The 16,643-nt window shown below is 48.6% G+C and overlaps 1 protein-coding gene across 4 annotated transcripts in view; it reads right to left on the bottom strand.

The window, feature by feature from the left end:
- Positions 1 to 16,643, bottom strand: part of LOC147011191 (glycine receptor subunit alphaZ1-like) — a 151,540-nt gene that overhangs the window by 117,302 nt on the left and 17,595 nt on the right. For 3 of the 4 annotated variants that reach the window (XM_085860399.1, XM_085860398.1, XM_085860401.1), the window contains one exon: positions 15,081 to 15,208. In XM_085860399.1, coding sequence (XP_085716525.1) covers positions 15,081 to 15,208 — 128 coding nt within the window. The remainder of the gene's footprint in view (positions 1 to 15,080; positions 15,209 to 16,643) is intronic. The other variant, XM_085860400.1, reaches the window with a different exon arrangement.

Below are 16,643 nucleotides of genomic sequence, written 5' to 3'. Positions count from 1 at the left end.
GATGCATGCATACTTTATAGGACCCCGGAGGAATGAGCGGGAGAGGAGAGAGTGGGTGTGGAGTAAGGTAGAGAGGGGGAGGACGGAAGACTTGAGGTCTTGAAGTCACGTTTTACATTAAGTGGAATTTCCACAGGTTCTTGTTAGTATTCCAAATCAGTACTATTTGTTACTTTAAATGTTGCACAGCCTTTAAATGGTGCACAAAATGCTTTGAAATTGAATTTGCAAACGATGTCGAAATTAAAATACATCCCTTGCACATCTTGTCTGATGTCTGACAATCCGTGCCCTCACACGGTCTCATGGCTGGGACACGTGGCTCCCTTGGCAGGCACTACCCTCTGCCGATTCCCCAACGATGGAACCCCCAGGCACTACACTGCCTCCGAGCTAACCAGCTCCCTAAACACCGGGGAGTGCCCTCCCTGGCGACTCCCCTGAAACGCTCACGTGGCAGGCTGGCGCCCCGGGCCCCTTCCCTGGGTGCCCGTGCCCAATGCACTGCCCACGCGGCTAATGGCGCCCTGGGCCCCCGCATCATGCGGGCGCACCTGTGCCCACTACACTATCCAGGCCCCCATGGGTCCTTGGCCTACCGCGGCCGAAGAGCCTGGTGACCATGGTACCCACTCAGCGATACTCACCTTTCGCAGCCACGCTCCCAGCCCGTCAACAGGGCTCCTGCACCCTCCAAATGGGTTTCGAGCCTATACTCCCACCAACAGCAAAACGACTTCTATTTTGTCAATTTGTCTAACCCCCTAACTCACTTTATACTGACCCCGGGGTCCCTTGGGTGGGAATCACTCCTCCCCCCAATCACTCATCGCACCATGCATTCCACAATCACTCCATACACTCAGGCCCGCTGGCCTCACTCACTCATCATATTTCCAGACAATTCTTCCACTCACACATCTCTGAATCCTGCCATCCTGCTCACTACTTGCCCGAACTACCTCGTGCTCCCTCGTCATCCCTGAAACAACAGCATGTTCCATTTAACACTACGTAGCTAAGCTGCGTCCCCACTACACACTCACAAGTCTGTCACTGTCTCCAAATATTCCCCAAAAAAACAAACATTTTCCCAACCTAATTCTCAACTAAAATCCATCTAACTAATCCATTCCACGGGCTCCATGAGGACTTACCCCTGCCCCATGAAGCCGGTCTAACTATCACTAACCCTTCTGTGCTGTACTGAATAGAAGATGCTTAGCAGGCAGACACGAGCGGGGGAACAGTCGAGCCGGGCTGTGTTGCACAAGCGCGAGCGCGGGCGTACTCTGCCCGCGGCTCTCCTTTATTACGTATGCACACGCACAAGCCGCGTTCGACTACTGCATTCCTACAACGCCTCAGGCGGCGCGCACACCTTATATCCCTTGCCGACACGATGACCACCACGACCACTCCTCCCCTCATCATGCCCCGCCCTGCATGCCCGCAGGCTACACCACACTCCTCCCTCCTAAAAGTATGATTATTAAATGATCACCATCATCATAAGCATAAACATAAACTTCGACATAAACAAGGCACAAAAAATGAAAACAGCGAAGTATAACAGCACACCACATCATATAATGTGTCGATGCGAGCGAGTGGAGCAGCAAAGGCCAGGTTCCAAAGACGGAGGTGCACACAGCACCCACCAAACTCTGACCGCGTTACCGATATGAAGCAGCAAGACGAGAAGCACAGCAGCACTACGCAGCAAAAATGCCCCCAGGCGGCCCACGCTTACACGGCCTTTGCCGAGGTCGCGGCGACCTCCCGAGAAAACCTCCCCCCAGCACCATCAAACGCCTCCGGCCCCCAAGGCGGCCCATCTCCCCCAGCCAGACCTGAGGCAGATAACATTCTGAGGCCGGAAGCTCGCTGTCTGGCAGCCGTGGCGCCAGCGCCAGCCCCGAATGACCTTGGATGGGGGCGCTGAACAGCGCCGCTGGCTGGATGCAACCAATGCTCCACAACAATCCACGCACCACAATCAGTTAAGATTCCACCGCATGGCCAAAACGGCCTTGAGCGAACACAGAGAGCTGCGCCCCCGGCGCCAGGTATGTCTGACCTTGTCGCAACCAGAGGTGGGGGTAACGCCGACCAGCGCACCAGCCCTGGCTCCGAGTCGATCTTCGAGACCCACACGGTAGTTAGACGGTAGCAATTCCCTTTAAACCACACTTCAACCATAAGCTCGTTATAAATCAATAGGAATAACATTCGAACCATTGCAAACTCATTTTTTCCGTACAGCGCGTTCTCTTGATAAAATCCCAGCACCTGACAAAACAACCACCCGTGGCCTGGGGCAACTGGAGGCCAATAAACCCTCTTTATTCGCCCCCACCTCTCTCAAAGCCCCCACATCACACTGATCATAATACAAATCCCATTGATTGATCTCTGCCAAACTCACTCTCACACGGGAACTGCTGGCATTAATTTCAACAACGTTAAATTGCATCACTAGAGCAAGGAAAAACACATATGCCATGAACAACAATCCATAACCCACATCACGAGTCCGTTTCTTGGTTGTCGACTCGATGTTGTGACTCGCGACTCCCTTTAATGCCACGGGCTCACCGCCACCTGTTGAAGCTGCCTGAACAACACCGGCGCGCATTGCCTCACGAACGCTGCCGAAGCACGGGAACTCATCGCGAGCGAAGCGCGGGAACTCATCGCGAGAGCTGATACGGCTCTCGCCGCCCCCGAACCGTACATCACCGCCGCAGGCAGCAACGAACGGCCGCTCCCGTTGCATCGACGCGGCTCCCGCCGCCAGAACCTCGCCCTCGGTACCCGACGAAGGCATCGAAGAGAGCACTGGCACACCTGGAGGTACGAACCGGAGATCCAGCCCGAGGTGCGCCAGCCAGTCCCGACCCAAAAGGGCGGGCCCCTCCCCTCGCCCCACAAACACCGTGAGTAGGGCGCTTCGCCCCCGGTAAAGCACCGAGACGTCGGGCGCTGCAAGCGGCGCAACCGCTTCGCCGGTGTACGCGCGCGATGCGCGGGCAGCACGAGTGGACTCAACTTGACACCCGATCAGTGCCCCGATCACTTCAACCTCCCCTGCCACTGATCTTGTCATCTCTGGATCAGTCGGAAGGAGGTCTAACTCTGGCAGCATCTCCCGCTCCGGGTCGCTGGAATCTTTGTGCCCCGGCTGCAAAACTCGACCCGGGGCGTTACCATGCACGCCATGCACTGAACACCATACCGGCGGCAGGTCTTGACCCGGGACGGAAGGATCGCTTCGCACACCGCCATCTATGACTGTAACGTTGGGCGATGACCCTCGGCCCACACCGTAGACGACCTCGAGTGCTCAGACCGCCGTCCGAGTGATTGCATTGCAACGCTCGCCCACGACCCGCGCTGCAGACCGTGCGCGTGGCCGTGCGTGCCTGGCCCATCGCGCTGACCCCCGGACCATCTGCTGTGCCCCGACCATCGAGACCCCGGACATTCTTCAGAGCTCGCGCGGCGTCCCACGCCGCGTTCGAGCCGAAACGCGTGTCCTCGTTCTTTAGCCGTGGCTTTGCAGAAATCATTCCCCCGATCTGTCGTGCCTCAATAAAACGAACACTGAGCGCGGCCGTTGCCCACTCGACGTGGCCGAAGTCGATTCCGACGAAGGCGGGCACGCGTACATTTGCCGTGCACCGACCCTCTGCCATGCTCGTGCTGGCGAGACCCTTGGCTCCGTAGCCTGGAAGCGCACGGGTCATTTGCCGCCCTGCACACGCCGATCCGAAGATCATCGTCAGCCAACTGTAATGTACTGAATAGAAGATGCTTAGCAGGCAGACACGAGCAGGGGAACAGTCGAGCCGGGCTGTGTTGCACAAGCGCGAGCGCGGGCGTACTCTGCCCGCGGCTCTCCTTTATTACGTATGCACATGCACAAGCCGCGTTCGACTACTGCATTCCTACAACGCCTCAGGCGGCGCGCACACCTTATATCCCTTGCCGACACGATGACCACCACGACCACTCCTCCCCTCATCATGCCCCGCCCTGCATGCCCGCAGGCTACACCACACCTTCCCCCTAACTAGTTCCAACCTGTGCCCAGGCAAGGGGGTCTTCCACCCTTTGCCTGGGAATCCTGTTCACCCGAAAGCGAGGCTTGGTTTTTTTTTTTTATATTGCACGCGCACCAGCGCGGCAACTCGCAACCTGCGCTCTTTTACGTGACGTCATGTCAGCTGTTCGTGCACCTTGTACCTGTCCCTCCTGGATGGCACCATCCGGCAGGGATTCACCCTCCTGCCAGATTCCAACCATACACGCAGCCATGACGCCACTCTGCCCATTAAAAAAAACAAGCCCCGCATTTCGAGGGGTTCCCCACGTGAACACATGTGCTCTGCCCGTTGGAGCTTCACACACACGCTCGCGTGGAGAACCCGTCCGGTCCAAATCCATGATCCAGCCTAACCTTTGTCCGTCCGCGGGATCGGCAACATCCACCACTGGCGTTTCCGGACCAGGTTTCACTCCCACAAGCGAGCATGTGGCGGTCTCGTGCGTACCACAGCACGGACCTCGCGCTCGCCGCTGGGTAAACCTGGCGCGGTGCTCACAATAGTTACGGCCGCTACTCGGCCTCTGTCCATCTGTCGCAATCGTCTCCATCGCCATTCGACCCACACACACCTGCGTGTCACAAGGCTCACACACCACGACATTACACTCGCACCGGGAGACGTGGCTGCATGTTCACTCATGCCCACCGTCATCTCCCTTACATACCACTCTCACACACACGGTCTCCCTTGCACTCGGCCGTTCACTCACGCACGCGGTGACACTCACGCGCGGTGTCTCACTCATACACGGTCTTCCACTCACACCCGGAGTGCTGGGAGGCACGAACTCCGGCACACTCGCAACCATACCACTCACACACGGGGTTTCACTCCCACTCAGGGTCTCATCCAAACACGGGGTCTCTGTCGCTCTCACACACGCCCTGCACCCGTGCTATGCGTGCGTTGCAGCACGCATTTCGCCACACTAGTAAACACACACACCGGGACAATCGCACTGGGGATTATTGCCACCACAAGGGGTTCCAGGGCCTCTATACTCCCCAAGCTGCACGTGCACCCGTTCGCAGCACTCGCCCCCTCGAACTCGCTTGACACGACCGAACCCACCTGGTTGTGGCTCGCTTCAAGGGAGCATAGCGTCTCTCTCCGTTCCCGAAGGAGGCTATCCAGCTGCTTGCACCGGGTCCCCACACGTTCTGCCAGCTCGCCCCCATTATCCTCCACTAACTCCGTGTGTGTGTGTGTGTGTGTGTGTGTGTGTGTGTGCTCGTTTTTAACACCATCTTTATCGTGCAGTCTCTCCTATATTATTTCTATCTCCCAAGTCTCTATACATTTTATTTCTGTTGTCTCTTCATGTTTATTAGTTTCTTCCTGGATCTTTGTCTCTTTTGATTTTTCGGACGTCGTCACCTCGTGTCTCGTCTTACACGTTTCAGTCACCAGGGCTCCCCTTATTATTTCCACTATCTTCATTTTCAGGGTTTGCCCTAATTGCTGTTTCATCTGACGAGTGATGTCAATCAAGTCCCGCACTACTAACATTATTCCCTGTGGTGCTGTCACACCTCCCACCTCATTGTGCTGTTCCATTTCCTGGCTCCTTTTGAGCCGTTCCTCCTCTCGGAACTTTCTGTGTTCTTCATTCTCCCTCCGGAGTTTTTCAATCTCCGTGGACGCCAATTCTGCTTCCTCCTCGAGTTGGTTAACTTCAACCTCGTTTAGTTGTTGTTTTCTCTCCCACTGCTCCTCCTGCTCTTCATTTTCCAATCTCATTGTTTCTTTCAATTGGCTCATTTCCTTCCTGTGTTTCATTCGCTGTTCTCTCACTACTCTTCCTTGTTTCCTCTCCTGTCCTTCCTTCTCCAGCTTCATGGTTTGCTTCATTTGGTTAATCTCCTTTTTGTGTTTCCTTTGGTGTTCTTTGTCTATCTCCTCGCACTCCAGCCTTGCCTTTTCTTCCAATTGGTCAACCTCGGCTTCATGTTCTTTTTGTTTTCTATCCCATTGTTCCTCTCGTTCTTCCCTCTCCAATCTCGTTGTGTCCTTCAATCGCCTGATTTCTCCTTCCTGCTTCAGTTGTTCTTCCCTCATCATCCTCAACTCGTTTTGTAGTTCCCTTTCTTTTTCTTCGTGTTTCTGTAACTCAGAAGCTTTATTTTCAAATTCCTTTCTCATCTCCACACACTCCAACGTGTTTTACCTTTTGTCGTTCAGTTTCAAATTCATACTCTTTTTGTTATTTATTCCACTGTCTTTCTTGTTCCTCATTCTGCAATCTCGTTATTTCCTTCAATTGACTGATTTCTTTCTCCTGTCTCATTCCTTGTTCTTTGTGTTTTCTATTCCACTGTCTTCCTTGTTCCTCATTCTGCAATCTGGCCTTGGCTTCCAGCTGTTCGATCTGCATAGTGTGTTTCCTTAACGTTTCATTTTCTGCTCTCTTCCTCTCCTCTTTTAACATCCTTAGTTCGTTTTGTAATCCTCTCTCTTTGGTTTCGTGTTTCAGTATCTCAGAAGCTTTTTCCCATAATTCCTCTCTCAATTTGCATGCTTCTTCCCTCCTTTCCGCACAACTTTCCCATGCTTCCCTCCTTATTTCGTCCATTTTCTTACTGGATTCCTTTAGTTTTTCCTGCCGTTCCTTTCCCATTTCTATCTCCTTTTCCACGGTTTCTCTTTTAATCTTGCCTGTCCTTACCTCTCGCTTCAGTAGCACCAATTCCCCATCTTGTTTGTGTTTTTCCTTTTCTAGCTTTGTTTTCTTTTCTCCTTCCTCCCTCATTTCTCCCTGCAGTTCTTCGAACTGTTCTGACTTTTCCAGCAATTCCTCCGTCCTTTCCTCCAGCTGTTCCTCTCCTCTTTTTATCTTCCGTTCTAGGCTTTCTCTTTCCTGATTGCCTGTTCTTATCTCTTCCTTCAATTGTTTTATTTTCAAATCGTGTTCACATTTTTTCTCTTCCAACTGTATTTCCCTCACTCTCTCCTCTAGTTCTTTGAACCGCCTTGCCCCCTCCAATATTTTTTTCCATTCGTTGTTTTACTTCCAAATCATGCTCCTTTTGTTTCTTTTCGAGCTCAGTTTTCCATTCTTCCTCCAATTGTTTCCGAAGCCTGCCGATGTCCGCCTGCTTTGCCTGCCATGCCCACGTGGTTTGAAACGGCTGTTGGGAGCGCTCGCCTCATGTCGCACCATTCGCTGCACCATAAATAGCCGCTCGCTCCGTGCTGCGCTGAGGTGCGATCGCGCTTCCATTATGCGACTCAGGTTGCCAGTAAAGTTACTGCTCAGAATATAGGGTTGAGCTCCCCCATGGATTATAATTACAAGAACCGTCCCGGGCTACATTAAAAGACATATCTAATACCCCCGACACCCGCTCGCTTTGAAATGCCATCTTATTTCACGAAAGCGGATTTAATTTAAATTGCTCGTAATTTAATGGAACACAGAGGGTCGCTCCACTCACCCTTGATCTGGTTCCATAAATTTAGTTGGAGACCGAGGTGGATTAGAATCTCACTCCCAGACACCAGTGTTGCAAGGAGGGGGATGAGTTCGTATCCCACTCCTGACGCCAGTGTTACGAATTCGCGCCCCGCTGGCGTGCGAACGACCGCTTTTGACCAATAGCGGCCGCTTTGCCCACCGAACGTGCAATTCAGTTGTAACCCTCTCGGAACAACGCCGGGAGCTAGTCACGGGTGGGGTTTTAACCTCACAACAACTCAGTCCGCATTCTCCCCGCGCGAAATAAGGTCCGATCGCTGAATGGTCGATTTACCTAAGTACCCGCGCGGATAGCATACCGAGGAGTTGTACCATGCCACAGGTCGACTCCGGACACGAACCACTTAAGCAGCTCGTTCCGTGCTCCAGGGATAACCGAGCGGAGTTATCGTCGACCTTGACAGTTCAGATTATTTACTGGGTGTTAAAACCCACTATTAATCCCTTACGTGATGCAAGATGGAGATTCAAACAAAGGAAAGGACGCAGCAAAACGGGGAACAATTGGACCAGCACATTTATTCCGCGCCACACGGCAGCACGGAAGGCACGTATATCACAGTCAAGCAAGAAAACACAATAAAAGCAAGCGAAGAGACGCACGCAGATCTACAACCGAATAATGCAATTCACACGGCAACACTTAAAACAGTTCGACTTCACCAGACTGGCGCCACACACACACATTTACACAGAACCCAAAAGAAATGGAAGTCGCAACTTCCCTGAGCGTGTCGAGTCCTTGGTGACCGTAACTCCGAGTCCCTCCGGCGTGGTCCACTGAGCTCGTGCCTCGCGCCTGCACGTGTCGTCCGCCCAACCCGAACGAACGAACAGAACCTCAACCTCTTCCTCCGAACGAACGAAACCAAGAGCAAGGACTCCCCCACAAAGCTCGACAATTCTCAATCAGGGACAAGGGAACAGGGACAAGGGAACCGAAGACCAGGGACTCTTCACACCTACCGTTTTGTAGGGTCGGGCTCTGCCCTTCGCTCCGCCACGTTCTTGGCGCCTCCTTCCTTCGAGACGCTTCCAGAAATGCCTCGAAGGGGGGCGTTCCTCTCCCCCGGCCGCGTCACACCGCGCATCCGCCAATCGGGAGAGGATGCGCCACCCCTCCCCTTTTCTCACCAAGGGGAAAAAATGGCGGGAAAACCCCACAGGCGTTGTTGGTTTTCTTCTCCACGCGCCGTACGACAAGGGAAGGAGGATTCGGCCGGGAGATATTTGCGCGGGCGTTTTGGGCGGGAGATGCCCCTTCACACCCTGGTTGCTGCTGCCACTCCGCTCCTTTCATACATCCCGCGGAGATCGTGACCGCACGGTGCTCGTTGAATGGTGAGTGGCGAAGATGGTGGTAGCGTAGTTGTGGAAGGTGGCGTCGTGGTCTGAATGGCGTGATTGTTGGGGTCGTGTAGTGAATGGCGTGATCGTTGAGATGTTGGTTGTGGCGATGTTCGTTGTTGTTCTTGCACCAAAATAACGACAGCAAAAGAAAAACAGCTAACTGAAGAATCGCAGCCCGAATGGATCACATATATTCCCTCTACACAACGGGTTTGGGCGAAATACACATGGACTTACCGATATATCTCACCTGAGGACCCTTTATGGTGTAATGCGAATTTCCACAACCATAACAATATGTTGCTTTAAAATTATTTGGATCAAACTTCACTGCAATGCTTTATAAAAAATATTATTGGACTAGTCTTTTAAAGACGATAAATGTATAAACAGGCGAGCATTGGGTGGCTTTGACACCAACTCTCTGGTTATATATGTATTGATGTCGAAGTGAGGGGTGGATTATATTAGGAGATCACATTAAAGGTTAAACAAAACGATATCCTGTAAAAATAAAATTACACAATTTCAGCGGATGAAACACCTCCCGAGGCACCAACCGCACGGCACCCCATGGCCCAACACAGACAGACACATATGTATGTCTAATCAATGTTCACTTGAAAGCACGGATACTTTTACCGAAGCGAACAACCAAGCAGCTTTGAGAGCGCTCGCCAAGTGGCTTAAGCACTCAAGCAAGCACTCCAATGAAATGGTCGTTAAGAAACGGCTAGTTTGGCACGTGATTAGCAAACACATTTAACATACACCTCCCGGAGATGCCCGAAATGTCAAGCCATGAACGCTGACGTCTCTGGGTGTTGATAAGCAATTGTAATGTCCCCAGCGATTCGTAGCTATGATGAACAGGCATTTGATAACATGAGTGAGGAAAGTGAAAACAACCTGGGAAACGCCTTCAGACCCCAGAGAGAGCGAGGAGGCCGAGGATCTCCTGATGAAGGATATAATGAAATTAGGCCGTTAATTATCTTCAAAATGGGTGTTTTAATTAACCCAAACACCCAATTTTCACTCGTGCACTTCCTTGGAGTTTTCTTAGTGTGCATGCAAAGTTTCAGGCTGCTCGGTGTCATAGTTTTGTAGTTATGGAGGAGACACACACACATTGCCTTTTCTTGGTATAGATTTTAAGGAGCCTGACAGGTGACAATATACGAATGCATCGGAGGGTTAAACGGTCATAAATAAAGGCAGAAAATTGCATCCTCAAAGAATAATCATTGGATTGATTACAAATGAGAAATATCATTACATGTAACTAGCAGAGTACCAGCCCTGCAGGCGATGCGATCTTGTTCCAAGCATGCAACACATTCTTCTGATGCATACCTTTATTTTGGCGGTGGATAGACAACTGACAGACGCCTCTGTTTTGGCAAAATAAATAAATAACCCGGGTTACGTGCATGAAGGAGCAACATACCTCCTGCTTATAATTCAAAACACCTCACTGCACTGGAAAACATGGGGAGAGGACCACTGCACTGTAAATGATGGACACTTGTAATACCCTCCCTCACCTGGAGGCGGCGCTACACGATACATATTCACATCGAGAATTTGCATCCCCTCCCTCCCCCCCCCTCCCCACCAAGACCACCGCCAAATAGAAAAACACCTATACACTAATTGGGGTCATACTGATCCTATGTAGCAAGTCTGGATGTAATTGGCCCACAAATGTAGGAGGAGTAGCGTGACAAACAAACAAACACAGAAACACTGGTCTGTGAACTATGGTGAGGATAAAGGAAGAAAGGGGGAAGCGATCGTGAATTTAACGTTCCGTCTTTATTTACTTTTAACATTGTTCTTAACAAACGGGGACAGGAACAATGCAGGCATGATAGGCTGAATGGCCTTCTCTTGCACCAAAGTTCCTTGTGTGTCTTTGTGTAACATTGTCAATAATGTGAAGAAATGAGGAGGGGAGGACAGAGAGTTGGGGGTGGGTGTGCATGGAGTTGGAAGAGGGAGATTGAGATATTGGGAAAGGGGGGGGGGGTGGATTGAGGACTTGGTGTTGCAAGGGGGGTTGAGTACTTGGCGTTTGGCGCAGTTGAGTAATTGAAGAAAAAAGGGGGAGGGGATGACAGAATTGGGTTGGGGAGGAAAAGCGGAGAGGAGACAGAGTTGGGATCGAGGGGTTTAAGGCTTTTCAGGGGGTGGGAGGAGTTGAGGATATTGGGTTGGGAGGGGGTTTGAGGATTTGAAGAAAGGGGGAGGGGAGCACAGAGTTTGGGTGTGGTAGTGGGAGGGTGATGGCAGAGAGAGAACAGAGTTAGGAGTGGGGGAGGGGGTTTGAGGACTTGGGATTGTGTATATGTTTGTGTGTGTGTCGTGGGGGGGGGGTGGGGGGTTTGGGTACCTGAAGTCCCATTTTATATGATGCAGAATTTCCACAGGTCCCAGATAGACCCGTTGGGTCTTTTGGATCCCCTGCGTTTTTTGGCTCCTCAAGGTCTTTTGGGTTCCCTGTATCTTTTGGGTGGACGTGGTCTTCGGAGTCTTTTATGTCCTCTGGGTATTTTGGGTCCTTTGGGTACTTTAGGATAAGTATTTCAGGTTACACTTGTGGGTGATGTGAGGTCAGCTGTCCAACCAATGGGTGAATGAAGTGCAGATATACATACACACATACATACATATATGTACGTACATAAATAATCAACTTGCCCCATTACACATAAATGACAAATGAATAATCATTGTATGTATTACAAATGAGAACAAGAAAAAAAGCAATCAGAGATTGCAGACCCTCGCCAAGACTTGTTTTGTGTGGTGTATTTTGTGTGTTACGGAATTAAAAAGACATAATTAGAACTGTCACTTTATTACTGCTAGTCGTGATGACCAGGTACCCAGACTTCCCACTTTGATGGGACACCTGACTCTGACCCATGACATTTATTATTATTCAAATGAATTCAGAATGGGATTAAAATAAATTCAATTCAAATCAAATGGAAGACCAAGTAGGGACAGTCCTGCATTGGAGTCATCAGAAGGAACCAAAACAAGCAAAAAGCAAAGGTGAAGTCATCAGGAGGAACCTGGATAGGATTCGCATTTCAGCAAACTCCTCCTTTATCCTCAAACCCATCCAAGCACAGCTAAGTCACACATACAATACGACGTCATTAAGAATCATAAGAAGAAGATTTTTTTTTTATAGGTTTCAGGGTACATCCAATATGGCTGCCAAACCATGTGACCTATGATGTCGGGGTTATATCAGGGCCAAGGGGGTTGCTTCTTGCACCACCTTACTTGAACGTTGTGCTCAAAAGTTTCACATGGACTTTTGGCCAAAATGAGAAGGGCAAAAAAAAAGAAAAACCTCTATTTTTCAAAGAAAAAAAAGGGCTGGACTTCGGGTTTTCAGCACCAGCCATCCCTTGCGACGTTTATCCTGGAGTAAGCCTGCCTCTCAAATTGCTGCATCGATTGAACACTCCGAACTTAGTGGCTGAACCCTCTAACAAAACGCTTCCCACAATACTATTCCAGAGGTGTTCTATTTTTCCCATTGATACTTGTTTTCAAATTCACTCCAACATGAAGATATTTAAAACCAACAATCTCCCGCCCCTTCCTTTGCATCTTCCATCCAAAGTTGGTGTGATTTTGGGTGTGCAAAGCATGGAGCACCAGGGCAGCTCATAATCATATATTTCACCGAGGTGCCCAGACGGCTTCACTACAGACATGCCACTACCTTTTCAGCATACTAAGCAGACTGGGCCAGCTCAGTAACATTAATCATGCCCCAAGCCTCAAAACGAGTGTGAAATGCCGCGAGTGGGTAAGCGAGCATTGTGTCACGAGCAAATAAGCAATTCCAAGCACACCGTGGCTCCGCACCAGGTGTCTTGCACTCCCGCTGAGTCTGGCGTGCACAATGAAACGTCAAGCAACAAAGCCAGCACCGAGGCAGCAAAAGCAGCAGGAGCGGTAATAATAAGCAGCAGTGAACCATAGTGAGGACAGAAAAAGCATGAGTAGCAGAAGCAGAGGCAGCAGAAGCACAAGCACAAGAGAGCAGCAAAATAAAATCCGGTGAAAGCAACAAAAGGTGCAGAATCAAGCATCCCAGAGACAAACAATACTTTGAAAGTGCTTCTCATTTTGTGCAGAGGCCGCAGACCCAACGTCTGACATGTAAGGTCACAAAACTTGATGGCGTCAATTTCGTTGCTGTACTATGCAGTGAACCCTTGTGATTACGCACCCACATTCATGCACAAAGCATTTTTGGCTGGCATTGGCATCAACAGGAAGGTGAAGTAAATCGGTGTAGCAATACAGGTGTTAAACTGGAAGGGCACCCGGTGGAGTGCATACCTCCGCCAGGCTGAGTTTATGTTTTGTATCCCTTTGATAGGCCGGATCTGAATCAGGACCTGAACCAAAATCTAATCGGCTTGATCTTGTCACCGAACGAACCTACCCAACTCATCCACCAAGTTTTATCACAATCTATCCAAAACTTTTTGAGATATTGTGCTCTAAATCTGTTTTAACCTTTATCACTCAATGGTGAAGAATCACTGAAAAACATATTGGATTCGGATCTGGATTCGTATCCTCACCAAAATCTAATCAGTTTGGTCTTGTCACACACTCAACCTGCCCACCAAATTTCATCCGAGTTTGTCCCCAACTTTTTGGGATATCATGCTATATGTAGTTTTTGGTCCTCTCTCTCAATGGTGAAGAATCACTTTAAAAATTCTGCTAGTCTGATCCGGATCCGGATCTTCGACAAAATCTAATCAGTTTGTCGTTGTCACACACCGAACCTGTCCACAACTTTTTGAGATATCCTGCATACCAACATAAAGAAACAGACAGAAAGACAGGGGTGAAAACATAACCTCCGTACATCTACTGCGTAGTGGGTGGAGATAACTAGAATAGTACTGGGTAGAGTAGATACCTCCACCAGGCTGAACGATTTACATTTTGCATCCCACTGATGGGCCAGGTCTGTTGACCTGAACCAAAATCGAATTGGCTTGTTCTTGTCACCGACCAACTCATCCACCAAGTTTTGTCACAATTCCATGCCTTCCGTCCCGAAAGTTCCCTGTCGTTTAAGGTCCTGAAAGTCCCTGTAATGTCCATCTTGTATACCCCATGTTCCCCGCCCCATCCCTCTCCCTTCCACAGATCTGATGTCTATGTTCCCCACTGTTTTGTCCTTCCCTCTCCTGCCTCTCTTGTCTCCTGCCCCCTTGTTGTGTGTTAGCTCTCATACGAGCCTCGACAATGTGTAACAAAAAAAATATATATATAAAAAAATATATAAAATCCATCCTCAACTTTTTGAAATATCGTGCTCTATATCATTTTGGCCCCATCTCTCAATGGTGAAGAATCACCTTTTCTGATCCGGATCTTCACCAAACTTGAATCAGTTTGTCCTTGGCAGACACCTGACCTATACACTAAGTTTTGTCGGAATCCGTCCATAACGTTTTTGAAATATCGTGCTGTATATAATTACTGGGTAATTGGAAAATCTGACAAACAAGGAGCTGATACTCCAAGGAACCCCCTCCCTTTGGGTGGTATGAGGAATAGATCTGTGTTGTATGAAAGCTAAATCTTGAACGGTTTTTGAAATATCATGTTGCCCAGCCAAGTTACCGAGATGGTTGCCATGGCAGCACAATTCAGCCAATCACAGCCGTGATTTAATAAGGTTGAGATAATATCATGAGGAATCGATATATGCAAAATGAAAGCGAAATGAGCAAGGGGTTTTGAAATATAATGTACTCAAAAAATACATGGACGGATGATCGGTCGGTCGGACGGAGCTCATTGTCATGTCCCCTACCCTGTCAGAGGGGCAGGGGACAAAAAATACACAAGCTGAACTTGCTAAACAACGTCAAGGCCACAACAGGCCGTTCCTATTTGCTTCCAAAGAAATATTTTTGTATGGTGGTGGATCCCAATTGTCCCCTTTTACCATAACACGTTCTATGTACCCTCGCACATTCTTTGGTCTTCTGCACACGTTTACTATTACTACATCAGCAACTGCTGTCATCGTCCTACACAATGAGAAAAGAAAAATGGTTTAACAATGGCCTTGTACAAACCTTTAAAGTTGGGGCGAATTCGGGCATCGTAGTTGGACTCACTGCCCATGAGTTTGTCCAGGAACGTGGAAGGAGACAAGTTTGGCTTCATGTTGGCCGATGACAACTCCCTGGAGGATATCTGGCTGCTGAACCACACGAGGGGAGATGATGGAAAAGGGAGAGGTATGTTAAAAGTTATCCTCATCAAATTAAAAAAAATCAATTCGATAATTATTAACGACATCATTATGAGCAAGAGTCAATAATTATTAGAGTGCATTAACAATAATGAGTGGATAACGGTTCAATTCCTGCAAAGCTGCACATTTCCAAGTTGGAACCATCATGGAATGAACTATAAATTGCCAGTCAGTCACATGTTGTGCAGATTATTGTGCAACATCCTGGATTATTGTATCTTTTCAAATGTCAACTCAGATATTTTATAGGTTTGCATGCAGTTTATCCCAAGGTTCGAAGTCTGACATTGGACCCTCATTCTAGCAGCAGTGGGCTGCACGAATCCTCATCATATGGGGTGTACATCACATCTGAAAAATGGCGATTTTTGAACCTATGCAACCTTCTCCAACTTAAAATAATCCATTAATTATCCTCTCATTATTTATACATCTTCCGAAACTCCTCCCCAACCACCACACTCCCTCTCTCCCCCATATTTTCTCAAAAGTTTTTTTCTTGAAACTTAGTCCACTCACCTTAAAATCTACAATTACCTTTCTACAAAAAAGGGGATTAAAATCACCTTTCTCAAAAATCTACAAATGTCAACTTAAGAGTCTCCTAAAGTTGCAGTAGTACATGTTCAAAAGGAAACAAAATCAGCGTCTCCCTGATTGTAAATCATAATTGTAAGTGTGCAGGCCCTTTTTATTTCCTCATAGTGAATGGTTTAATACGCACACAATTAAAGTTATCATCCCAAAGAAGTGATGAAAGCATTCTTGTGGAAAGAGGTGTTTTGATGGAGGCTTTAAAGCAGCTCTCTTCTATATTTGAATCTCCTTGTGTGCTCTCGAAATGAAACCCAGGGACAAGTTTCCAATTCATACAATATTCCATCAGACTATAGTCAGCGAGAGAGAAAGAGGAAGAGGAAGAAAGGAATCATTATCGGGTTATATTATTTAAACTTGAGTAAAACATCAAGAACATTATTGTTTGAATGTGTCGCAAAAATTAACTGAGGAGGCAACGCAGCAATGATGGGCCAAATGGCCTCCATTTCCTTGCTTTCGGTCATACAGGATTGTGTGACCACTCGTTAAACATTGCAGTCCCGGAGCCTTTGTATCTTCACTTCCATTCTGAATGCAGAAAATAAATATTTTAATGCAATAGGTCAGATTGTCAACATGGAATCAATCTTCAACTGCAGAGGGGCAAGGAAAGCCATACCAATCTCTCACAGAGGGGGACACCCGATGTACGACATTTGGCAGCCCAAAGCATTGTTAGTTCATGTTTTTAGATTAATTTAATAAAAGATTGCAATTTTTTATTATGACACTGATCTAGAGCTTGCGACAGTAATTCGGGAGAGCAGATTTCAGGGAAAAT

Source organism: Eptatretus burgeri, chromosome 16 (genome assembly GCF_056783735.1).
Source record: "Eptatretus burgeri isolate ZD-2024b chromosome 16, Ebu_testis_v1, whole genome shotgun sequence".
Classification (NCBI taxonomy): Eukaryota; Metazoa; Chordata; class Myxini; order Myxiniformes; family Myxinidae; genus Eptatretus; species Eptatretus burgeri.
Note: the sequence above shows the minus strand (reverse complement) of the source record. Positions and strands in the feature narration are given on the sequence as shown.